Below are 26895 nucleotides of genomic sequence, written 5' to 3'. Positions count from 1 at the left end.
GCGGCAGCACTTGGAGTACTGTCCACAGTTCTGGTCACCGCATTATAAGAAGGATGTGGAAGCTTTGTAAAGGGTGCAGAGGAGATTTACTAGGATGTTGCCTGGTATGGAGGGAAGGTCTTATGAGCAAAGGCTGAGGGACTTGAGGCTGTTTTCATTCGAGAGAAGAGGGTTGAGAGGTGACTTAATTGAAACATATAAAATAATCAGAGGGTTAGATAGGGTGGATAGGGAGAACCTTTTTCCTAGGATGGTGACGGCGAGCGTGAGGGGGCATAGCTTTAAATTGAGGGGTGTAAGATATAGAACATATGTCAGAGATAGTTTCTTTACTCAGAGAGTAGTAAGGGAATAGAACGCTTTGCGTGCAACGGTAGTAGATTTGCCAACTTGAGGTACATTTAAGTCATCATTGGATAAGCATATGGACGTACATGGAATAGTGTAGGTTAGATAGGCTTGAGGTCGGTATGACAGGTTGGCACAACATCGAGGGCCAAAGGGCCTGTACTGTGCTGTTATGTTCTATAAGAGGAGCGGTTAAGAACTCTGGGTCTGTACCCATTGGAGTTTAGATGGATGAGGCAGGATCTGACTAAAATTTACAGAATACTGACAGGTCTAGATATAGCGGATGTGGAGAAGACATTTCCACAATTAGGAGAGACTAGAACCCGAGGGCACAGCCTCAGTGTGAAGGAACGACTCTTTAGAACTGAGGTAAGGACGAATTTCTTCAGCCAAAGAGTGGCGAATCTTTGAAATTCATTGCTGCAGAAGACTGTTGAGACCACGTAATTGAGTGTATTTAAGACAGAGATAGGCAGGTTCTTGATTGGTAAGGAGATCAAGGGTTAGGAGGAGAAGGCAGGAGACTGGGGTTGAGAAACAAAGCAGTCATGATCAAATGGTGGACCAGACTCAATGGGCTGAATGACCTAATTCTGCTACTATGTTTTAAAGTCTCTCCACAAAAAAAAGGTGCATATCTGGATTTCTATCATATCAATCAGCCTGGAATCCATCAGCATTGCCAATTGCCAATCTAACAGTAACATTCAGTCATAGAATCCCTATAACGTAGAAGGCCATTCAGTCTATGGAGTCAAAAATGAACCCTCCAAAGAACATCCTTCCCCATATCCTATCCCTGTAACCCTGCATTTCCCATGGCTAATCCACTTATCCTCCACATCCCTGGACACTATGGGCAATTTAGCACAGCCAAACCACTTAATCTGCGTATCTTTGGACTGGGAGGAAACCGGAGAACCAGAGAAAAACCACGCAGACATGGGTATGGACAAAATGTGCAAACTCCACACAGGCAGTGGCCCAAGTCTGGATTTGAACCCAGGTGTCTGGCACTGTGTGGCATCAGTGTTAACCACTGAACCACTGTACCACTCCAGTCAAAGTAATTATGCAGTAAAAAAAGCAAAAATGCAGTCAATCTGGACCTGACAGCACCTGTATGAATGGAACAGAATTTGTGGTCTGAATCAAATACATTTGCTGCATGCTACCCTACATGGCCATGAAAGATACCCTGCATCAGTTACCCACAGTGATGAAACCTCCCCTGAGCAAGGCAGAAGACAGGAGTGTCTGGCAGTGCTGGGGTGTCAATTAGGTTCAATAATAAGCCAAGTGACATCATTATCCTGACTGAATTGGAGCTGTATGGCTTTCTCACGCTGCCTAAAGTCCCCTCAACAAACCTCATCAGGTTTACCATCGGCATATAATATCACTGAGCATCATCCATGGCATCATTGAGTAGTTCCTTTGATAGTGGTTAAATCAAGTAATGGGGTGTTACTATGCTACCATGTGCTATGCTTCTGGTAATCATTATACCAAAAACAAAAGACACATTCTCAAGCTGAGCTTCAGGATGCAACACGTCTATCCATCCGCACACACACCTGAACATTTCTATTTCCCTATAACCAATCTTAATTATAGCTGACTCATTTCTTAAAAGAAAAGTGGATGGGGGTCTAATTAATAACAAAATAGCACTTTTGAGGGGAATAATTTTTGGGAAAGGGATCAAAATGAATGACACTTCTTATCTGAGCAAGGTGTATTACTGAAGAAGGTAAACGCTAGGCCATCAAATCAGAGCCATCCATAATGAGAATATCACAGTTTCTTCAAATTACCATAACTCCATTCGTCTTACTCAATGACGAATGGAGTTATGGTAATTTGAAATGTGGAAATTTCTCAATACTTTCCTTCATTGATTGAAAATGGAGCAGACACTGACAAAATGGAAACATGCAGATCAACTTGAGTCTAGGCAGAACTAACAACAGAAGAGAACAGTGTGTGATGTGCCCCCATTCTCAAGACATACTCAGTTGGTCTTTACCATCTCACCTGAAAAGTTTCAAGTCAGATGACTTACCAGAGATAGTCTGGGATACGAGAAACATGTTCCTGGAAAGCAGGGGCCTCGTGACCCTCCACGTGCCAGCGAACCAACATGTTGATGGTTTTGGAAATCTAAAAGACAAACAGAACCATTCATAATAATGAGAAGTTTTAAAGATCTCCACTTTAGTTCTGCAGTCACATTGCCACATCAATACTGGCAACATCATGTAGACTTTGCTGACAGCAAGAGCACTGCACACTCCCAATGCAGTGGCCCCAGTGGACTACAGCTTTGGAGACAAACTTTGCATTCAGTTATCAAAAGTGCCATACATCAGTGGGAAGAAAGGATATGAAAATCCAGATTTTGCAGTAGCATTGATAATGACACTGTTATCATTCCTCTGACACTACCAACAATTTCTTGAGCCCGTAAATATGCAGAAATCACTGGCAGTGATTCGATGCTTATCCAGAAATACATAGTTGCAGTCCTTTTGTTCTGTAATTAGATATCGCTGCACTGACAATAACTTGGCTGGTTTCATTATTAAACTCCTTGAAAAAATGACAGATGCTTGCATGAGGCATAACTGGGCTTATGACCAGTGCAGCAAGGTCATAATTACGAACTTAGTGCCTTGACAATTCATTTTACATTAGAGAAATATCAAAGCTCATCAATTTAAAAATACTTTTGGTCTCTGTAAAATATAATAAATGTTAACTGCTCTTTACTTCCTGGATTGCAGTCAATGAGAATACTTCAATACAATTGATACAAACCTTGCTTGATGGCTGACCTATTGCTAAGAGAACCCCTTGACTCGGCACAGATTCAACTAACTCTGGCAAAGGCACAATCCACACTACAGAACACTGCATTTCTGTAAGTAGTCTTCCATCTCAGCCACAATAATGACATTAACAGTGGCTGTATTAATATCCAAACTGATGCTCATTTACCCACTTCATGCCAAAAAAACTGGAAAATTCTAACTTTATCTTACAGTTAAAGACTATAAGAAATAGGAGCCGAGGTAGGGTCTATATTGAGTCTATTCTGCCATTCGATGAGATCACAGCTGATTTGATTATCTTCAACTATGCTTTCCTGCATTTTTCCCATAACTCTTGATTCTATTACTGATTAAAAATCTGTCCATCCAATTGAATATACTTAATAACGAAGCCTCAATAGCCGTTGGCAGCAAAGAATTCCACAGATTCATTACTCTTCGAGAGAAGGAATCTTTCTTCATCTCTCTCTTAAACTGGTAACCCCTTATTCTTGAGATTGTGCCCTATGATCCCAGCCTCTCAAACAAGGGAAACAACCTTCCTGCATTGCCCTGTCAAGTCCTCTAAGAATCTTCTATATTTCAATAAGGTCACTTCTCATTCTTCCAAATCCCTAGGAGTACCGTCCCAAATCACTCAACCTCTCCTCATAAGACAATCCCTTCATACCTAGTGATCCTTCTCTGAGCTACCTTTTGTATCTCATCATCCAGTTTTTGGTATGGAGAACAATACATTAGGATGGTAGGCCATTAAATCCATCAAATCTTTGAAACAGCTAATAAATGAGGCCTGATCTTTCCACTTAGCATGACAAATCAATTTCTGTTTACTTCCTCTGTCAAAACCCTTCACGATTATGAACACATCCTCTTAACTTTCCTCAATATAAAGAATACAATTCCAGTTTCATTGGTTTCTAAAAATCACTTACTTTCATCCAGCTTCTAGTCTAGTAAGTTTCCTTGTCACCCTTTCTAATGCTTTGGCATCCTTCCCAAGTGTGGAGATTAGAAACAGACAAAGGCTTAACGAGCTTTTGATTGGTTTGGCAATACTTCTTTGTTGTTGTACATTACATCTCTGTTGATAGAATATTGATACTGGGTGCTTTTACAACACCCTTCTCAAGTCATCCTGCCACCTCCAAAGAACTGTCCTTGCACTTTCTTTAAAATTGCAGATGTCAGGGATGCACAGAAACATTATGGTGCAGAAGGATGTCATTTGGTCCATCATGCTTGCATGGTAATACATGCAGATTTTATAAGTTTATATCGCCCGCCCTCCTCCTTCCCACCAAATGAACCACTTTGCACTGCCCTGTATTGAATTTAATCTGCTTTGAGTCTGTCCATTTCATCACTGTCTCCTCCTGAGTTTGGATTTTCGTCAATTACAATCAATTCAGGAGCCCTTTATACATGACAGATGGGACATGATCTGGGGATTTCTGTTCTCAGAAATTTCTGTCAGTTTGGTGTGGGAGTGCAACCAACCTGCCCACAAGCAACACTGTCATCTTGTCCAGTCCCACTCCTTCCACCAGCACAGCAGTCAGCTCCCACATGGAGTAGGGTTGCTCATGACAAAGGAGACTCAGATGAAGTCGTGAACCATAATGGAATGAACACCCAGTCACATAAACCCCAATCCCACCCCATAAAAAGAACAGCTACCCACTCCTGGAATTATCTGAATGACAGACTTCGGGATACAAAAATAAACTCATCTGCTCTTTCAATTGTGATGGTTAAGATACTGTACCGAAAGCTGTGTGAGCTTCTAACTGAAGAACGTGCCCCCTGAAATGACCTTGATAAGCCACTGAGTTCAAGTGGATAATAAACGCTGTCACTGTCACTGACTTCCACATCCTTCTAAAAAAAAATAAACAGATGGAGGAGGCCATTCAGCTCTTCAAATATGCTCTGCCATTCAACGGGATCAAGGCTGATATCTTCTACCTTGTGATTTTCCTCTTCATCTATTCCCATATCCCTTGATATTTTTAGTACGAAATCTATCAATTACAGTATTGATCATACTAGAATGATTTAGCCTCCATAGCCACATGTGGCATTGAATTTAAAGATTCACCATCGACACAACCTTTGTCCATATGAAAAAATGCTTGTTCATCTCAGGCCCGAATGTCTGAGTCCCTTTTCTGAGACCATGTCTCCTCACCATCAACTACAATTGCCGTACCTGTGCAAGCACTCAGCAATGCAGCTTAAAAGAAACATTGCTCACAAGCCATGGAAACGCTGCTCTTGCGGATAACCTGTTGAGTTCTGTTCAAGTTACTGTATGTCTCAAAGAAGTCACCTCTCATTCTTCAAAACATCAGAGAATAAAGTTCCAGACTCTTTAATCTTTCCTCATGAAATAATCCCTCCATACCAGAAATTGGCTTGTAAATCTTGGCTGAATTCCTTCAATGGCAAGTACATCTGTCATTAGATAAACAGCCCAAAACTGTACTCAATATTCCAGGTGTAGTCTCACCAAGGCTGTATAATTTTAGTAAGATAGCTCTACTCCTACACCCAATTCTTTTGTAGTAAAACTCAATATACCACTTCCTTATCAGCTTTCTATACCTGCATGTTAATGTTCGGTAACTCATGAACAAGGATCCCTTGAGAGTTCAAGACTTCCCAGCTCCTCACCATTTAATAAATATTGTGTATTTTTTATATCCAACCAAAGTGGATGACCTCTCAATTTTCCATACTGAATAACATTTGACAAGTAGCTCCCGAATTCTCTTGGAAGTGTTCTTGTGCCCTCCTCAGAACTCTCACATCCACCTACTTGTCAAAACTTGGAAATATTAAATTTAATTATCATATTTACTTCATTAATATAAATTAAGATCAGTCAGAGTTCAAGCACTGATGTTGAAGTACTAGTTACAGTCAGCCAAACTGAACACAATCCATTTATTCCTGCTCTGTTTCCTGGCAGAAATTAGTTTTCAATCAACGTCACTCTCTGACAAGTTGAGGGAATGGGAAAATACATGGCAGATAGACTATAATGTAGATAAATGTAACGTACATTTGGTAGCAAAAACAAGAAGGCAGATTATCTGAGAAGTAATAGATTGGGAAAGGAGGAGGTGCATTAGGCTTGGGTGTGCTTGTACCTCAGTTGCTAAAAATAAGCATGCAAGTACAGCGGGCGATGAGGAAAGCAAATGGTACATTGGCCTTCATAGCAAGTGGATTTGAATATAGGAACAGGGATGTCTTGCTAAATTTATATTGATACAGGGCCTTGGCGAATATGGTGTGCAGTTCTATTCTTCTTACTGGAGGAAGACTGTTCTTGCTGCGGAAGGTGTACAATAAAGGTTTGCCAGACTAATTTGTGGAATGGCAGGTGAAAGAACTCCACAGAGGTCAGTATCCCATTACCAAGTCCCCCTTTATTTGCTCTCAGTGAATAGAACCGCTGACAGTCCAGTTTATATCTATTAGCCAGGACTCCCTGATTGCACCAGATTAACAGCTCTAATCAGGGAATTCTTATTTCACCGAGATGACCATATTACAATTACTTCAGCACAAGTGACATACGAAGATAGACTGGATCAGTTTGGACTATGTTCACTGGAGTTTGGAAGAGTGAAGGGAACTCTTACTGAAGCCTATAAAATGGTGGGAGGGTGAACTGTGTTGAGGATGTAGAAATCCTTTAGCGTGATCTGGACAGGTTGGGTGAGTGGACAAATCAAAGGCAGGTGCAACATAATTTGGATAAATGAGAGGTTATTTGCTTAAGAAGCAAAATAAGAAGGCAGGTTACTACCGGAATGGCTATAAGTTGGGAAAGGGAAGTGTGCAGCGGGACCAGGGTGTCATTACGCACCAGTCACTGAAGGTAAGCATGCAGGTGCAGCAGGTGACAAAGTTGGCAAATGGTACGTTGACCTTCATTGCGAGAGGTTGAAAGTACAGGAGCAGGGGTGTGTTGTTGCAGTCGTATAGGGCCTTGTTGAGACCACACCTGGAATATTGTGTGCAATTTAGTCTCGTCTGAGGAAGTGCAGCGAGGGTTTACCAGGCTGATTCCAGGGATGGTGGGTCTGACATATCAGGAGAGATTGACTTGGTTGGAATTATTTTCACTACAGTTCATACAAATGAGGGGGAATCTCAAAGAGACATAAAATTCTAACAGGGCTGGACAGGGTAGTTGCAGGGAAGATGTTCCCGATGGTGGGTGTGTCCAGAATCAGGGGTCACAGTATGAAGGTTTGGGGTAGACAATTTAGGATGGAGATGCGGAGGCATTTCTTCACTCAAAGAGTGGTAAGCCTGCGGATTTCATTACCATAGGAAGTAGAAATATTGTATATATTCAAGAGGAGACTAGGTACAGCAATTGGGCAAATGAGATAAGGGTAATGGGGAGAAAGCAGGATTAGGCTATTGAGTTGGACGATCAGCCACAATAGTGAAGAATGGCCAAGGAGGCTCAAAGGCTGAATGGTCTCCTCCTGTTCCTATCTTCTATATTCTACAGGACTAGATCAAGCAAAAACAGGAAAGAAGTTCTTGATAACAGAGGAGCCCAGAGCTAGGAGTAACAATTTCAAGATACATGACTCCCAAATAACCGCTCCAACCAACTTGTGAAATTTGTTTGACAGCATGAGGCAAGAATTTTCAAAAGTTGATTGGGGGCGATTATTCACAGGTAAGGGGACAGTTGGAAAGTGGGAGGCCTTTAAAAATGAGATAACAAGAGTCCAAAGACAGCATGCTCCTGCTAGAGTAAAGGCCAAGGCTGGTAGATTTAGGGAATGCTGGATGACTAGAGAAATTGAATCTCCAGTCGAGAAAAAGGAGGTGGTGTGTGTCAGGGACAGATAGCCAGGATTCAGTGAATCCCTAGAACAGTATAAGGGCAGTAGGAGAATATTCAGAGGGAAATCAGGACAGCAAAAAGGGGATGTGAGACAGCTTTGGCAAATAGGGTTAAGGAGAATCCATAGAGATTCCATAAATACCTTATGGATAAAATAATAACTAGGGAGAGAATAGGGCCCCCTTAAAGCTCAACAAGGTCACCTATGTGGAAATAGAGGAGTTGAGTGAGATTCTAAACAATTACTTTGCTTCAGTATTTACTGAGAGGAGGGTATGGAAACTAGAGAACTTGGAGAAATAAATAGCAATATCTTGAAAAGTGTTCATATTATAGACGAGATGGTACTGGTTGTCTTAAAACCTATAAAGATGAATCAATCCCCAGGACCTGACCAGGTGTACGCCAGAACTTTGTAGAAAGTTAGGGAAGTGATTGCTGGGCCCATTACTGAGATACTTGTATCATCAATAGCCACAGGTTAGGTACCAGAAGTCTGGAGGTTGGCTAATGTGGTGCCATTATTTAAGAAATGTGGTGAGTAAAGGCCAGGGAGCTATAGACTGGAAAACCTGACGTCAGTAGTGGCTAAGTTGTTGGAGGGGATTGTGAGGAACATGTTTCATATGTATTCACAAAGGGAAGAATTAATTAGGGATTTGTGGATGGTGCGTGGGACATCTTGTCTCACTAACTTGATTGAGTTTTTAAAAGAAGTAACAAAGAGGAACAACGAAGGCAGAGCTGTGGATGTTGTCTATATGGGCAGTAAACGGTTCAATAAGGTTCTGCATGGGATCAGAGATAATGGGAACTGTAGATGCTGGAGAATCCAAGATAACAAAGTGTGGGGCTGGATGAACACAGCAGGGCAAGCAGCATCTTAGAAGCACAAAAGCTGACCTTTCGGGCCTAGACCCTTCATCAGAAAAGGCGGATGGGGAGAGGATTCTGAAATAAATAGGGAGAGACCGGGAGGCGGACCGAAGATGGAGAGAGGAGAAGATAGGTGGAGAGAAGAGTATGGGTAGGGAGGTAGGGAGGGGATAGGTCAGTCTGGGGAGGACGGACAGGTCAAAGGGGTGGGATGAGGTTAGTTGGTAGGAAATGGAAGTACGGCTTGAGGTGGGAGGAGGGGATAGGTGAGAGGAAGAACAGGTGAGGAAGGCAGAGATGAGCTGGGCTGGTTTTGGGATGCAGTGGGGGGAGGGGAGATTTTGAAGCTGGTGAAATCCACATTAATACCATTAGACTGCATGGTTCCCAAGCGGAATGAGTTGCTGTTTCTGCAACCTACGAGTGGCATCATTATGGCATTGCAGGAGGCCCAGGATGGATATGTCGTCTAACGAATGGGAGGGGTAGTTGAAATAGTTCGCGACTGGGAGATGCAGTTGTTTGTTGCGAACTGAGTGTAGGTGTTCTGCAAGCCTCAAGCTCCGCTTGGTTTCCCCAACGTAGGGGACGCCAAACCGGGTACAGCGGATGCAGTATACCACATTGGTAGGTGTGCAGGTGGACATCTGCTTGATGTGGGAGGTCATCTTGGGGCCTGGGATGGGGGAAAGGGAGGAAGTGTGGGGGTAGGTGTAGCACTTCCTGCAGTTGCAGGGGAATGTGCCGGGTGTGGTGGGGTTGGAGGGGGGTGTGGAGCGGACTAGGGAGTTGCGGAGGTAATGGTCTCTCCAGAAGGCAGACAAGGGTGGGGTCGGATTGTAGATGGCGGAAGTGTCGGAAGATGCTGTGTTGTATCTGGAGATTGGTGGGGTGCTATGTGAGGACTAGGGGGATTCTCTTTTGGCAGTTATTGCGGGGGCATGGTGGGAGGGATGAGGTGCGGGAAATGTGGGAGACATGGCTAAGGGCGTTCTTGACCACTGCAAGGGAGAAGTTGCGCTCCTTGAAGAACGAGGACATCTGGAATGTGCGGAAGTGGAATGCCTCATCCTGGGAGCAGATGCAGTGGAGGCGAAGGAATTGGGAATATGGGATGGAATTTTTGCAGGGAGGTGGGTGGGAGGAGGTGTTTTCCAGGTAACTGGGAGTCGGTGGGCTTGAAATGAACGTTGGTTTGTAGATGGTTGCCTGAGATGGAGACAGAAAGGTCCAGGAAAGTGAACGATGTGTTGGAAATGGTCCAGGTGAACTCAAGTTTGGGGTGCAAGGGGTTGGGGAAATGGATGAACTGTTCGAGCTCCTCTTGGGAGCACGAGGCGGTGCCGATACAGTCATCAATGAAACGGAGGAAGAGGTGGAGTTTTGGGCCAGTGTAGGTGCGAAAGAGGGATGGTTCCACATAACCTACAAAGAGGCAGGCATAGCTTGGGCCCATGCGGGTATCCATGGCCATCCCTTTTGTCCGTAGGAAGTGGGAGGAATTGAAAGAGAAGTTTTTGAGGGTGAGGAGGAGTTCAGTTAGGCAGATGAGGGTGTCGGTGGAGGGGGACTGGTCAGGTCTACGGGACAGGAAGTAGCGAAGGGCCTATAGGCCACCTGCATAGGGAATGCAGGTGTATAGGGACTGGATGTCCATGGTGAAAATGAGGTGTTGGGGGCTGGGGAATTAGAAGACCACTCTCTCCGCGACTCCATTGTCCGCTCCACACTCCCCTCCAACCCCACCACACCCGGCACTTTCCCCTGCAACCGCAGGAAGTGCTGCACCTACCCCCACACCTCCTCCCTCACCCCCATCCCAGGCCCCAAGATGACCTTCCACATCAAGCAGATGTTCACCTGCACATCCGCCAACGTGGTATACTGCATCCGCTATACCCGGCGTGGCTTCAAGTGGAGGCTTGGGGACCGCTTTGCAGGAGGAGATCTAACAGTTCATCCATTTCACCAACACCTTCTACCCCAACCTTATGTTCACCTGGGTCATCTCCAACACATCTCTCGACCTTTCTTTCTCCATCTCAGGCAACTACCTACAAACCGATCAGACGAGATGGTTCAGATGAGGCGATGGAGAGTTACAGATTAGCTAGGAAGGATTTAAAGAGAGAGTTAAGAAGAGCAAGGAGGGGACAGGAACAGACATTAGCAGGTAGAATAAAAGAGAACTTTAAAGCTTTCTATAGGTATGTGAGGAATCAGAGCATGACTAGGGTAGGAATAGGGCCAGTCAAAGACAGAAGTGGGAGGTTCTGTGCGGACCCTGTGGAGATGAGGCATTCCACTCCCGCACACCCCAGATGTCCTCGTTCTTCAAGGACCGCAACTTACCCCCTGCAGTGGTCGAGACCATGTCTCCCGCATTTCCCACACCTCATCCTTCACACCCCGCCCCCGCAATATCCGCCAAAAGAGAATCCCCCTAGTCCTCACATACCACCCCACCAACCTCCGGATACAAAGCATCATCCTCCGACACTTCCACCATCTACAATCCAACCCCACCACTAGAGATAATAAAATGTGAGGCTGGATGAACACAGCAGGCCAAGCAGCATCTCAGGAGCACAAAAGCTGACGTTTCGAGCCTAGACCCTTCATCAGAGAGGGGGATGGGGGGAGGGAACTGGAATAAATAGGGAGAGAGGGGGAGGCAGACCGAAGATGGAGAGTAAAGAAGATAGGTGGAGAGGGTGTAGGTGGGGAGGTAGGGAGGGGATAGGTCAGTCCAGGGAAGACGGACAGGTCAAGGAGGTGGGATGAGGTTAGTAGGTAGCTGGGGGTGCGGCTTGGGGTGGGAGGAAGGGATGGGTGAGAGGAAGAACCGGTTAGGGAGGCAGAGACAGGTTGGACTGGTTTTGGGATGCAGTGGGTGGGGGGGAAGAGCTGGGCTGGTTGTGTGGTGCAGTGGGGGGAGGGGATGCACTGGGCTGGTTTAGGGATGCAGTAGGGGAAGGGGAGATTTTGAAACTGGTGAAGTCCACATTGATACCATATGGCTGCAGGGTTCCCAGGCGGAATATGAGTTGCTGTTCCTGCAACCTTCGGGTGGCATCATTGTGGCAGTGCAGGAGGCCCATGATGGACATGTCATCTAGAGAATGGGAGGGGGAGTGGAAATGGTTTGCGACTGGGAGGTGCAGTTGTTTGTTGCGAACTGAGCGGAGGTGTTCTGCAAAGCGGTCCCCAAGCCTCCGCTTGGTTTCCCCAATGTAGAGGAAGCCGCACCGGGTACAGTGGATGCAGTATACCACATTGGCAGATGTGCAGGTGAACCTCTGCTTAATGTGGAATGTCATCTTGGGGCCTGGGATGGGGGTGAGGGTGGAGGTGTGGGGACAAGTGTAGCATTTCCTGCGGTTGCAGGGGAAGGTGCCGGGTGTGGTGGGGTTGGAGGGCAGCGTGGAGCGAACAAGGGAGTCACGGAGAGAGTGGTCTCTCCGGAAAGCAGACAGGGGAGGGGATGGAAAAATGTCTTGGGTGGTGGGGTCGGATTGTAAATGGCGGAAGTGTCGGAGGATAATGCGTTGTATCCGGAGGTTGGTAGGGTGGTGTGTGAGAACGAGGGGGATCCTCTTGGGGCGGTTGTGGCGGGGGCGGGGTTAGGACATTTCTCCAACCCCACCATTGTCTGCCTTCCGGCGAGACCACTCTCTCCACGACGCCATTGTCCACTCCTCACTCCCCTCCAACCCCACCACACCCGGCACTTTCCCCTGCAACTACAGGAAGAGCTACACCTACCCCCACACCACCTCCCTCACCCCCATTCCAGGCCCCAAGATGACCTTCCACATCAAGCAGATGTTCACCTGCACATCCACCAATGTGGTATACTGCATCCGCTGTACCCGGTTTGGCCTCCTCTACCTTGGGAAAACCAAGCGGAGGCTTGGGGACTGCTTTGCAGAACACCTATGCTTGGTTCGCAATAAACAACTGCACCTCCGAGTTGCAAACCATTTCAACTCCCCCTCCCACTCGTTAGACGACATGTCCATCCTGGGCCTCCTGCAGGGCCATAATGTTGCCACCCGTAGGTTACAGGAACAGCAACTCATATTCCGTTTGGGAACCATGCAACCTAATGGTATCAATGTGGATTTCACTAGCTTCAAAATCTCCCCTCCCCCAACTGCATCCCAAAACCAGCCCAGCTCGTCCCTGCCTGCCTCACCTGTTCTTCCTCCCACCTATCCCCTCCTCCCACCTCAAGCCGCACTTCCATTTCCTACCTACTAACCTCATCCCACCCCCTTGACCTGTCCGCCCTCCCCGGACTGACCTATCCCCTCCCATACTCTCCTCTCCACCTATCCTCTCCTCTATCCATCTTCAGTCCGCCTCCCCCCTCTCCCTATTTATTTCAGAATCCTCTCTCCATCCCCCTTTTCTGATGAAGGGTCGAGGTTGGAAACGTCAGCGTTTATGCTCCTAAGATGCTGCTTGGCCTGCTGTGTTCATCCAGCCCCACACTTTGTTATCTTAGGCTCTGCATGGGAGGCTGGTTAGCAAGGTTGTATCACATGGAGTACAGGGATAACAGCCACTTGGATACAGAATTGGCTCGAAGGTAGGAGACAGAGGGTGGTAGTGGAGGTTGCTTTTTGGACTGGAGGCCTGTGACCAGTGATGTGTTGAAGGATTGGTGCTGGGTTCACTGCTTTTTGTCATTTATATAAATGATTTGGATGTAAATATAGGAGGTATAGTTAGGATGTTTACCAGTGACATCAAAATTGGTAGTGTAGTAGCCACCTGAGAGAACAACAGAGCCATGACAAGCTGAGAGCTGACAGATGAAGTTTAATTTAGATAAATGTGAGGTGCTGTATCTTGGTAAGACAAATCAGGGCAGGACTTATGTAGCTTATGATAAAGTGCTACGGAATTTTGCCGACCAAAGTGACCTTTGGGTACGGGTTGATAATTCCCGAAAGGTGGATTTTCAGGTAGACAGGGCAGTGAAGGCAGTGTTTGGTATGCTTGCCTTTTTTTGGTCAGCGCACTGAGTATAACAGTTGGGAGGTTATGTTGCAGCTGTACAGGACAGTGAGTAGTTAGGCCACTTTTAGAATACTGTGTTCAATTCTGGTCTCCCTGCCAGAGGAAAGATACTGTAAAACTTGAAGCGTTTTCGAAAAGATTTATAAGGATGTTGCCAGAATTGGAGGATTTGAGCTGCAGGGGTAGGCTGAATAGGCTGGGGCTATTTTTGCTGGAGTGTAGGAGGCAAAGGGGTGACCTTAAAGAGGTTTATAAAAACATGAGGGACATGGACAGGGTGAATAATCAAGGTTGGAGAGTCCAAAACTGAAGGGTTTAAGAGGGGAAAGATTTAAAAAGAACCTAAGGGGCAACTTGTTCACACAGAGGGTGGTGCATGTATGGAATGTGGTGGAGGCTGGTACAATTACAACATTCAAAAGCAATCTGGACGGGTATATGAACAGGAAAGGTTTAGAGTGATATGGGCCAAATGGGACTAGATTAATTTAGAATGTCTGGTCAGCATGGATCAGTTGGATTGAAAGTGTCTGTTTCTCGGGCTGTACAACTATAGGATTCTATGAGAAGCCATTAAAGACTGAGATGAGGAGAAACTTCTTCACCCAGACAGTAGTGAGCCTGTGATGTTTACAAGGAGTTAGATATAGTTCTTTGGGTTGAAGAGATCAAAAGGGAGAAAGTCGGAGTAGGATACTGAGTTGCATGGTTAGCCACAATAATATTGGCTGGTAGAGCAGATTTGAAGAGCTGAATGGCTTACTGCTACTCCTATTTTCTTGGTGTCAATTGCCCCAATTCTCAAGTGCACTAAATTTTATTTGCCAACGTCATATGGGACCTTATCAAAAGTTTTCTGAAAATCTAAATATATTGCAATGTAAGATGTGCGATTCATTTGCATTTTCATATTATTTGTTTTAGAACTTAAATTTTGAATTAATGCCATGTGATCTGGTCTGTCTACAAAGGGGTTTCATGATTAACTTACAAATATTTCTGAGGTCATGGTGACTTCTTTTAAAACATAGAATGAAATAGAGAGACTTCCTGGAGAGTAATGGGATTTGGTTTACCTTGGGTGAGTTTTAAGAGAATAAACTGTCGTGCATTAGGTTTTAGATGGAAGATTCTAGACTTTTGTTTTGATTTGGGGAACAGCCAAAGCTTGAAGTAAACTCTTTTGGATGGAGCAGTTTGCAGAAGGCTGAAGCTGGATGTGCAAAACAGTTCTTCCTGAAGGGTTAAATTAGAACGGTTAAGAAATAGGCTAGTCTCGTATAAAGTTTAGTCAGTATAGTTTGAAAGTTTCAGACAAGAAGTGGTTGGCTAAAGCCCTGGAGGCGTTATCTGCAGCTGAGAAAGCTCATTCGTATAAAGACACAAGGAAGAGCCATTAATACTGTAAATGAGTGCTTTTGAATTAACAATATTGTGTTTTCTTATAAAAATCAAAAGAAATGATGGGATAGTGTAGGGGCATGGGCTTAGATTAGTTCACAGGTTGGCGCAACATCGAGGGCCGATGTGCCTGTTCTGCGCTGAGAGATAATGGGAACTGCAAATGTGTATTGTTCTATATTCTGTTTTATGAAATGCAGATGCTGTAAAATCAGGAATAAAACAGAAATTCCTGGAGAGGCTCAGCGGGTCTGGCAGCATCTGTGAAAAGAAATCAGAGTTAACATTTTGGGTCTAGTGACCCTTCGTCAGAACCCTTAGTCCTTTTATTCACTCATGCGACATCAGTGTCTTTGGCCGGCCAGCATTTATTGCCCACTCCCGGTTGCCCTGGAGGATGTGTTGGTGAGCTGCCTTCTTGAACCACTGCAATCCATATTCTGTAGGCTGACCCACAATGCCTTTAGGGAGGAAATTTTCTCATGTGTCAAAATTTATAAAATATGCATTATATGGAAATACTTTGGTTTATTCCGAGTTTTCATTTCTTTTGTATAATAAACTTGTGTTTTATTGTTAGAGCTAAATCCGCAACATTACAGCCAAGAAAATTTATCCTGTGTTTGTTCTTGCTCTCCTCACTGTCTATGACATCTTTTTGTCCAAAATCAAAAGACAACCTTGATTATTCTAACATTTCCTTAATTTATGGCATTCTCAGCTAGTTCTGTCATACCTAGTTTCCCATTCCTTCCATGTTTGCCTCCCTCATAACTGCATTAACTCAGTTACTGATTTTAAACAGTGATAGATAAACATCCAGAATACATAGTTTGGACGAAGTTTCTATACTTATCCAAAGTAACTAGCAAAACAGTTAGAAACAAATCAAACATGAATGAATTCACTATCTTCACAAAAACTACCGGCCCCAGTACTACATCATAATCAAACCGTTTGAGACAGAGACATACCGGTCCGATGCTAATGCACTTTGTGAATCTGTCATCAGCTACGATGTGGTCATAGAGTTCTGTGAGGGCCTTCTTTCTCAGAGTGGTGCTGTGATGATCCTCATACATATTCAGGAAAGCTGTAAGTGAGGCAATGGTACATTTACATTTTATTGCAAATCCTAATGTTTTGGAACTTTCACTAAGAAACAGACCACTTGGCACATTTATATTTGGCAATGGCAGTAGGAGGGAGGGATGAAAAAGAACTTGGGAACATTCCCCTATTAAACCAGAGCATAGCAAAGCTTCTCCCACTTCAGCTACAGATTTAATCTTGTTCGCCTCTTTGAACCAAGACAATGCCATCATTGGTGGGGACATTCAGTGAGAGGCTAGGGGTCAAACTGTAAAAAGTATTGTGTCACTTGTCCTATTCGTTTGGGTTTGACAAAACAAAATGTGAGCTGAATGTAGTTACAAAAATCTGTTATATAACTGTTATGGTTTTAGGATGTCTGAAGCCAGGCAATGCAAAATACAACCATTCCAGTCACATCCCAATAAGACATGACTGTTTAGTCATTTAGAAGCAGAGGTTCGATGGGTTTCCATTCGTCAATGGGCAACATGATATATTTTGGCCTCAGAATAAATAGAAAGCAGTGTAAAGGCCCATTGTTGTTGCACCTTACCTCTCCCAAGTTAATACCACCTAATTGGATTAAATGTGGACCCAGGTCCACAGGAGAAACAGTTAGCACACAGCTCGAACAATGATGCAACATCAAATCCATCATCAGATATCAGGCAGTCTGATTAAAAAGAATTAACTCAAAGAATACCAGAATTCAAGACATCCTTGAAATCACAGAAGATATGCTCCTGTGATGGGAACAACAATAACCTTACAAATGTGTAGGTTGGGCTTGGATGAGAGGTAAATATATTTTGAATTATAAACCTAACCTAATTAGCCTGATATCAGGTTTCACAGAGCTGAATAGTAAGCAGGTTGGACTATTTAAAGATTCCAATGAGGCTAGCAGGTGGCAGACAGCCATTTCTTCAGAGGTCACTAAGCAACCTTCCTTCAGGCCATCACATACCTCACACCTTCCCAAAGCTTTCCATATCAGGATCTCACCTCCCTCTGCCCACAATAGACCTGTTCAAGATTCCAAACCACCCAACCCGTTACCTGGTCTAAGGGCTTGTAGAGAAAACAAATACTATTTTCTTCTTTTGTAAAACTATATCGCCTTCACTACTGTATCAGTGATAATGGGAACTGCAGATGCTGGAGAATCCAAGATAATGAAATGTGAGGCTGGATGAACACAGCAGGCCCAGCAGCATCTCAGGAGCTCCTGAGATGCTGCTGGGCCTGCTGTGTTCACCCAGCCTCACATTTCATAATCTCGTCTTCACTACTGTCCAGTTTGATTCATTTTTAAGGAAAATGGTCAATGCTGCCTTAACGTAGCAGCTACAAATTTTGCACAGTTACAATTAGTTAGAACTCTCTGCAACACAAAACCTGCTAGTCCATTAATACCTCATTTAACTCTTGGAGACTTGGCCTGTTTCCTATTGTGACTACAAGCTGCCTAGAGATGTCCCGATTCCAAAGAAAACAATGACACAGACAAATTTGCCGAAGATCCTTAGACCATACCTTCCAAGCAGGACCACTTCCATCTAGATGGACAAACAGGGCAGATACAGGAAACACTACCATCTGAAATTTCCCCTCTTAAAATCATAATCCTGACTTGGAAATATATCACCCATTCTTTCAGTGTCATTGGATCAAAATTGTGTAATTCTCTTCCGAGCAGCAATATGGGTCTACTTATAACATATGATTGCAGTGGTTCAAGAAGGAAGTTCATCACCACTTTCTCAAAGGCAACTAGGGATGGGCAATAAATGCTGGCCCAGCCAGTGATGTCCATGTCCCATGAGTGAATAAAACAAATTATAAATTCCAACTGTCTGATAGCAGGACGGTAATAGTATTCCAATTTGCCAATAGGATGACTATCAGCACCCCTCCCCCTCACAATGGCTACTGTAATTCGCTTCTATGATTGGTTCAGCATAAACCACCTTGTCACAAACCTATTCTCATTGAATTAAGTACACAGTTTTGACTTCTAAGCTTAGTTGCTGTTTTAAATCATGAGAAGCATAGCTCCAGGCCTCATGCTGCGAGAAGGTCAGCTCTCCAAGTCTCTGTATTTCTCAAAAGTCTCACAATGATGAAGAATCTCAGACTTTGTCTGCCAAACTGAACTAATTTTTAGAGAATAAATACAGCTGCACCTTCAACTGCTATCCATTTACATTCCAGCTTGCAGAAAAATGACAGAATCCCAGTTGGACAACACTGTTATCTTAGGATTCTAAGATTCAAACTAATAGCCAAAATTTTAAATGTTTGAGGAAGTCATAATTTGTAACTCCTTTTGTTCCCTTTCTCTCGAGCTTGCATGCTTGTTTGTGAATTAAGCAGTTAAGCATTCCCTCACATTTTAAAAAATTTTGTTAAATATACTCTACTTTTGATGTTGTCTTAAGAGATTTTGCTGCGGTTCATTTCTATGATTACAACAATAGTACACGGTTTGGGGAACGTCAATAAAAAGGGAAACAGTAAATCAAAGTCAAGGGCTCAGTGTCTCATGCTTAGGTTCACTCTATTCCTCCCTCCTTTGTCTGTGGCAGGTCCTGCAGCATTCAGAATTATCCCCTCCCTTTTGGAAGGGACGGCTGTCAATCAGGGTGACTACAATATGGAGCCTTTTGAAATAGCAACATACAGCAGTAATGGTCACATTACCTCAGGACAGATTTAAATGCATTAGTTTGCCAGACTAACGCCTAGCAATGGTGTGTTTCTTACAAGGCAAGGTTGGACAGGCTAGGCTTGTATCCACTGGAGTTTAGAACAATCAGAGGTGACTTCATTGAAACATACAAGATCGTTAGGGGACTTGGCAGGGTAGATGTTTAATAGGAAAATCTAGTACTAGGGACCAATGCCTAAAAATAAATGGTTACCCATCTTAAACTGAGATTATGCACAAACATTCCTCTCAAAAGGTTGACAGTCTTTGGAACTTGCTCTCATTCTGAAAAGCTAGTTCAAGCAGAGTCCTTGAATATTTCTACGGTAGAGGTGGTCAGATTCTTGTTAAACAATAGGTGAAAGGTTATTTGGGGGCAAATGGGAATGCTATACAAACAGAATAGCCATTACCTTATGGGATGGCTTGGCAGGTTTGAGAGCCTGAATGTCTATTCACACTCTTTGATCATATGTACAGAGAAACAGATCTGAGTTTGCCAATTAAAACATTTCCTCCCTATGCCTGCAACCCAACTGACACCATCAGAGCAAATATGTCTCAATGCTCTGACGTGAGTAATCACCATCACTTCCAAAGTGAACGTTTCTGTGCAGAATGTGGTCGCAGCAATGGGGGTAACAGGGTTCTATAAACATCTAAACACCTGCAGGAAAATGAAGACCTTAGCGTCATAGAGACATAGAACACGGAAGTAGGCCCTTCTGCCCAACTCGTCCATGTCAACCAGGTTTCCTATACTGAACTAATCTCTTTTGCCTGCATTTGGCCCATATACCTGGAAACCTTTCCTATCCGTGTACCTGTTCAAATGTCATAATCGCACTTGCCCCTACGACTTCCTTCGGCAGCTTGTCCCATAAACACACCACCCTCTTGTGTTAAAATGTTGTCCCTCAGGTTCTGAGGGAAAGATCTTGGCTATTCACCTTATCTATGCTCCTCATGATTTTATAAACGTCTATAAGTTACTCCCCAGCCTCCTACACACCAGGGAAAAAGTCCCAGCCTATCCAACCTCTCCTTAAAAAGCAAACCTTCCAGGCTTTTTGGTAACATTCTTGTAATTCTTTTTTGAACTCTTTCAGGTTTAACAACATCCTTCCTACAGCAGGGTGACCAGAATTGTATGCAGAACTCCAAAATGTGGCCTTACCAATTCCAACTCCTGTACTCAATGCCTGACCGATGGATGTAAACGTGCTAAACGTCTTCTTCACTGCTCTGTCTACATTTGACACCACTTTCAAGCAACTATGCACCTGCAACCCTTGGTCTCTCTGTTCAACAACACTTGCCCGGTTTGTCTTACCAAAATGCAACACTTTGCATTTATCTAAATTAAACTCCATCAGCCATTCCTCAGCCCACTGGCCCAGATGCCATTCTACTCTTAGATATCCTTCTTGGTTGTCCACTATATCATCAATTCTGGTGTCATCTGCAAACTTTACTTAGCCACGTATCATATATTCTCATCTAAACTGCTAATATAAATGACGAACAACAGTGGGCCCAGCACCAAGCCTTGTGGCACACCACTTGTCACAGGCCTTCAGTCTGAACAACAACCCTCTACCTGCACCCTCTGTCTCCTACCGTCAAGCCAAACTTGTATCCAGTTGGCGAACTCTCATTGGATCCATGTGATCCAACTTTACTAACCAGTATCCCATGCATAACCTTGTTGAATACTTTGTTAAAATCCGTGTGGACAATGTCTACCACTCTGCCTACAATCTATGTTCTTGGTCACCTCTTCAAAAAAAAACTCCATCAAATATGAGAAGCATGGTTTCACACGCATAAATCTATGCTGACTAGTCCCTAACAGCCCTTTTCAAATGCATGCAAATCCTGCCTCTCAGAATCTACCCCAACAACTTACCCACCACTGATGTTAGACCCACCGGACTGTAGTTCCCAGGCTTTTCCTTGCAAGCCTTTTTTCAACAATGGCACAGCATTCATCTTCTGGCACCTCACCCATGGCTGTTGATAATACAAATGTCTCTGCTAGGGACCCTACAATTTCTTCCCTGGCTTCCTGCGGTGTTTTGGGATACACTTAGAGTCATAGAGTTGTACAGCTCAGAAACAGACATTTGGTCCAACTTGTCCATACTAACCAGATATCCTAAATTAATCTAGTCCCACTTGCCAGCATTTGGCCCTCATCCCTCTAACTGAGATTTATGTACTTTAATGTGTTTCAAGATCTTTGGCACCTCCTCTTCTGTTTTGTGGATGCTTTTCAAGACATCACTATTGATTTCCCCAAGTTCTCTAGCATCCATGTCTTTTACCATGGTAAATACTGATCAAAAATTTTCGTTTAGGATCTCACCCATCTCATGTGGTTCCACACATGGACAGCCTGTTGATCTTTAAGGGACCCTACTCCCTCTGTAATTACTCTTTTGCCCTTATTTCACTTATAAAATCTCTTTAGGTGCTCCAATATCCTAACAGCCAAAACTAACGCATGTCCCCTTTTTTCCCCCCTCCTGATTTCTCTCTTATACTCATCAAGGGATTCACTTGATCCAAGCTAGCTATACCTAGAATCATAGAATCCCTACAGTGTGGAAGCTGGCTATTTGGCCCATCAAGTTGACACTGAACTCTGACTACTCATACTCAACCTATCCCCGTAACTATGCATTTCTCATGGCTAGTCTGCACATCCCTGAACACTATGGACAAATTTCGCACAGTCAATCCACCTAAGCTGCAATTCTTTGGACTGTGGGAGAAAACTAGAGCACCTGGAGGAAACCCACGCAGATACTGGGAGAATGTGCAAACTCCATACAGACAGTCACCCAAGGCTGGAAGTGAACCTAGGTCTTGAGCACTGTAAGGCAGCAGTGCTAACCACTGAGCAACCGTGTTGCCATACTTGACACGTGATTTCTTATTTTTCTTAACCAGAGCCTTAATATCTCTTGTCATCCAGCATTTCCCACTCATGTTCCTGTCAGTGTGAAGGACAAGGTTGACATGTTGGCCCTGAACTCATTATCACGCTTTCAAAAGACGCCCCCTTGCCAGATAGCTCTTTACCTGTGACCAGTCTCCCCCAATCAACTCTTGAAAGTTTCTATCTAATATCATCAAAATTGGCCTTGTCCCAATTTAGAAGTTTAACTGACGGACCATTCAATCTAATGGTCACTAGTTCAAAATGCTCCCCCATTAACATCTCAGTTAATTGCCCTGTCTTATTTTTCAAGAGGAGGTCAGGTTTTGCCCCTTCTCTAGTCAAGCCATCTACATATTGACTGTCAAAGTTTTCCCGGACACAATTAACAATTTCCTCCCTATCCAAGCCTTTAACACTATGGCAGTCTCAGATTACGTTTGGAAAATTAAAATTCCCTACTATTACAACCCTACATATCTGCAATCTCCCTACATATTTTCTCTTCAAATTTCCACTGACTACTGTGGGGCCTCTAGGCCAATTCTATCACAGCGATCACCCCTTCTCATTTCTCAGTTCCACCCATATAGCTTCACTGGATGATCCCTCAGGTATCACTGTACATCTGTAATATCTGTAGACTGTACATCTTCGTTGTAGTGCTTTAAGCTTTGTATTCACTTTGCCTGCTGTATCAGCTGAAGAAAGGAAAGCTGACACAATTGCCCTGTTCCAAACAGATTTGGCCGATCAGGCAAACAGAAATACAGGAACTTTCCATTTAGTCCCTTTGGCTGGCTGTGCTGATCAATTAGAGCCATGTATATCTTAAATCCATTTACCAACATTTTATTAATTTCCCTCTATCATGTAAAAAAATCATAATTTAATCTTGAAAGCCCTGTTCAGGGGAAGAATCCGCATGAGTCCACAGCTCCTGCATATAAAAGTGCTTCCTTATATCACCTCTGAATGACCCATTCTGGATAAAATCTGAGTTGTCAGCAGTGGAAACAGTTTCTCTGCCATGTCATCAAATCCCGAAAACAATCAACTTTAATCTTCTACAATCAAGGAATAAAAACCTTACCTGTACAACCTCTTCTCATAATTTAACCTAGTTAGCCTGGCTTTCGTCCTTGGGAATTTCAATGTTGGGCAGCATTGTAAACTCCTTCCCCTCAAAAATAAAACCCAGGCTATTTTGTCCTTTCAGAGATGTGGTACCAAGGGCTGAACACAGGGTTCCTGGTGGAATCTTTGAGAGTTTTCTGTAACTTTGACATAACATCCATCCTTGTTGGAGGCCTTCACTAATTTTCCTTTATTTTTATCATTCTTTTTAGAGGCATCATGAGTTGATAGTAGACTTAGTTGAACTTTGGCCAGCTGCAGATTCTACCTTTTATTAGAATTAGAATTTCTACAGTGTGGAAACAGGCCCTTCAGCCCAATACGTCCACACTGACACTCAGAGCATCCCCCCAAACCCACCGCCCTTATCTATACATCTCTGAACACTGCCATTCAGATTTAGATTCCTTACGGTGTGGAAATGCCCTTCGGCCCAACAAGTCCACACCGCCCCTCGATATATCCCACCCAGACCTATCCCCCTATAACCCACACACCCGTGAATACTATGGGCAGTTTAGCATGGCCAATTTAACTAGCCTGCACATTTCTTTTTTGGACTGTGGGAGGAAACCGGAGCACCCGAAGGAAACCCACGCAGACACGGGGACAATATGCAAACTCCACACAGGCAGTCACCCAAGGCTGGAATCGAACCCGGGTCCCTGGTGCTGTGAGGCTGCAGTGTTGACCACTGAGCCACCATGCCACCTATTTAGCATGGCTAATCCACCTAACCTGCACATCTTGGATAATGGGAGGAAACCGGAGCACCTGGAGGAAACCCAGGCACACATGGGGGAATGTGCAAACTCCATACAGATAGTTGCTTGAAGGTGGAATCGAATCTGGATTCCTGGATCTGTGAGGCAGCAGTGCTAACCACTGAGCCACTGTGCCGCCCTAAAAGAGGAAGAAACAAATGCAGGCTTTTGCTGTCGGTAATTTGCCTGGAAAATAAAGAAGTTTACTATCTAAGGAATACTGTGGATGATTTATCATGCTGTGTGTTGCCATGCCAGGGCTGGTAGCTGGAGAATGTTGAGTTGGTCAAGAGAGAACTGATGCTAACAAGCCAACTACAGAGAATATTGATTGGAAAAAAAAAGACCAGTTCTGTCTATTTTTGGTGAGTGTAGAGTGATTTTTGGGAACTTCAGGCTGCTGTTGTGTTTTACTCTCTCTTGTTTTCTATCCAGTTAGAAAACTGTTGTTCTGTGAAAAGTAAAGAATCTATTAAAAAATACATCTGAAAGTTTACTTAAACTGTTTGCTTTCACTTGCAACTTTGAAGTCGAACATGGTGGCTCAACGGTTAGCACTGTCTGTTCTCCTCTTGTTTGTATGTGTTTCCACTGAGTGCTCTGGTTTCTTCTCACAGTCCAAAGATGTACAGGTTAGGTGGATTGGCCATACTAAATTGCTCGTAGTGACCGAGGGTGTGCAAGTTAGGTGGATTAGCCTTAAAAAAATGCAGGGTTACAGGGAAAAGGGTAGGGGAGTGGGTCTGGGTGGGGTGTTCTTTGGAGGTGTGCTATGGACTTGTTGAGCCGATTGCCTTGTTTCCACAAGCTGTGGGGATTCTATGATTCTATGAATTAGATACACAGTTACATATATCTCATTATCAAGGTTTGCATGAGAGCATGATGTCTGAAACTGTTTATATGAACTGGCAAATTAGAATTCTTTTACTTCATTTTTAACTTATCCCTTAACTGTGTCTGTCAATCTGTCTGTGAGATTGAGAGTGCACGTTATGATCATAGAAGACTGGGTACAAATCATAGATATTAATTAGAGATAATGGGAACTGCAGATGCTGGAGATTCCAAGATAATAAAATGTGAGGCTGGATGAACACAGCAGGCCAAGCGAGACCATCCTCTCTGATGAAGGGTCTAGGCCCGAAACGTCAGCTTTTGTGCTCCTGAGATGCTGCTTGGCCTGCTGTGTTCATCCAGCCTCACATTTTATAGATATTAATTAGATTACTTTGTTGTTTAGCTGTGTCCTATTAAAGTTACATTCTTAATAATCCAGTGATAGTAAGGCAGATTTGGTTTGGCTTGCTATTCCTGGGTCAGGACACTTCGTAATGTTGTCCTCTTGAAAGAAAGGTCAAAAGCCCATCATATTTTTAGATAAAAACTTTATCTATGTGGGCTAGTTGGTGGTTGAGCTGGAGACTCTTCAATTGGGAGCAACCAATTTAACTGAATACTTCAACTCTTGGAGTCACCAGTTTCAGAGGCATAGGAAATGCATTTTTACTGATGGCCATTTCACTTCAAGAATTATCTTACATGTTGACATCCTCGAAAAAGGCAAACTGTTTTCAATCTCTGCTACATACCGTACGCAATGGTGAGAAGCTGGCTGTGTGGGGTGTACAGATCACATGCCGCCACATTGTTTCGCTGGGCAGGCCAGTCAATGGAGCTGTAGTCCTGAATGTACAGCTCCTGAAGCAAAATCAAAGTTAGAATATGGCAAGGCAAGGCAATCTTTACTGCTACATGAGAAGTGACAACACAGCAGCAATCACTGGACTCACGTTTAAAATAAAACAAAGGAATCATTATCAGCAAGATTTTCTCATTAATAGGGTACAGTTCCAGCTACAGAAAGTTTAGAAATTTTTGTCCATATCGCTTCTACTGCCCCAGATTTAAACAAGGTGCACACAAATCTTAAAGTACTTTGGCTGTACTTACAGCACAACCATAACATCATTGCAATAACAATAACGTAAAATACTAAGCAAATTCTGAGGTTGAAGACTCTCTCTTCCAAGGCTTCTCTCCCACTTCATCCCTGTCATTCTGACATTAGGTACCAATTCAAAATAGCAGCGAATTGGCAATTAGGATAATGGCAGCTCATTTTCTCAGGAGTGTTAGGGGAACACAAAGACATCCATGTGAGTGGAACACCTGATAGCCCAGTACAGAGCATATGCTTACTCTCTTTAGGATCACAACTACGTACCCAAGTTTGGAAAACTAAGTTCAGTTGACAGCAATGAAGACCAAGTAAATTTCAGATGTGAGCTAGTCTATAACAAGCTTACAAGCACAGAGCTTCCCACCTCCTACCACTTTGAAACAAACCTTCATATGAGGCTTGATTATCTGGAGGATCCCAGCAGGCCAACATTGGTCCGCTTTCCTAAAGCTTTTCACCTTGCATTCATCAGGAAGTAGGCAGTAAGAAGCCAGACTTGGAAAACGGCATCAGTTAGCACAGCATGAGAAGGTGACGCTCGCTGGTTGAGCCATTGTTTGCAATGGAGATGACACAGAAACTGTTAACTGTCAAACTTCATTTTCAGACAAGGCAGGGACCCCCTACCCTCTCATCCCTGTCCCACCCACCAACGCCTCTCACTCACAACCCTTCCCATTCACCGCAGACCCATCCTTTCTTGTTCACCATCATCCCATCCTCTCACCCTCTTCACAACCTGCCTTTGCACCACACCAACAAATTACACTTACTACTCCCCCTTCCACCCTCCAACACCCCCTCAACAATTGCCACCACCCTCCACCTCCCCATCCCAAACCCCATGCTACCCCCTCATCACTCTCTATACATCTTCAGCACCCTCTTTACCTCTACCAAACCCCTCCCC

At 43.9% G+C, this 26895-nt stretch overlaps 1 protein-coding gene across 4 annotated transcripts in view; it reads right to left on the bottom strand.

Annotated features, from left to right (window-relative positions):
* Positions 1-26895, bottom strand: part of lss (lanosterol synthase (2,3-oxidosqualene-lanosterol cyclase)) — a 116945-nt gene that overhangs the window by 66467 nt on the left and 23583 nt on the right. For all 4 annotated transcript variants that reach the window (XM_048534489.2, XM_048534487.2, XM_048534488.2 and 1 more), the window contains exons 8-10: positions 25615-25723; positions 16347-16465; positions 2417-2514 (exon numbers count right to left, since the gene is read on the bottom strand). In XM_048534489.2, coding sequence (XP_048390446.1) covers positions 2417-2514; positions 16347-16465; positions 25615-25723 — 326 coding nt within the window. The remainder of the gene's footprint in view (positions 1-2416; positions 2515-16346; positions 16466-25614; positions 25724-26895) is intronic.

The sequence above is a fragment of the Stegostoma tigrinum genome, chromosome 7 (assembly GCF_030684315.1).
Source record: "Stegostoma tigrinum isolate sSteTig4 chromosome 7, sSteTig4.hap1, whole genome shotgun sequence".
In the NCBI taxonomy this organism is placed as follows: Eukaryota; Metazoa; Chordata; class Chondrichthyes; order Orectolobiformes; family Stegostomatidae; genus Stegostoma; species Stegostoma tigrinum.
This window is presented reverse-complemented; position numbering and strand designations above follow the sequence as displayed.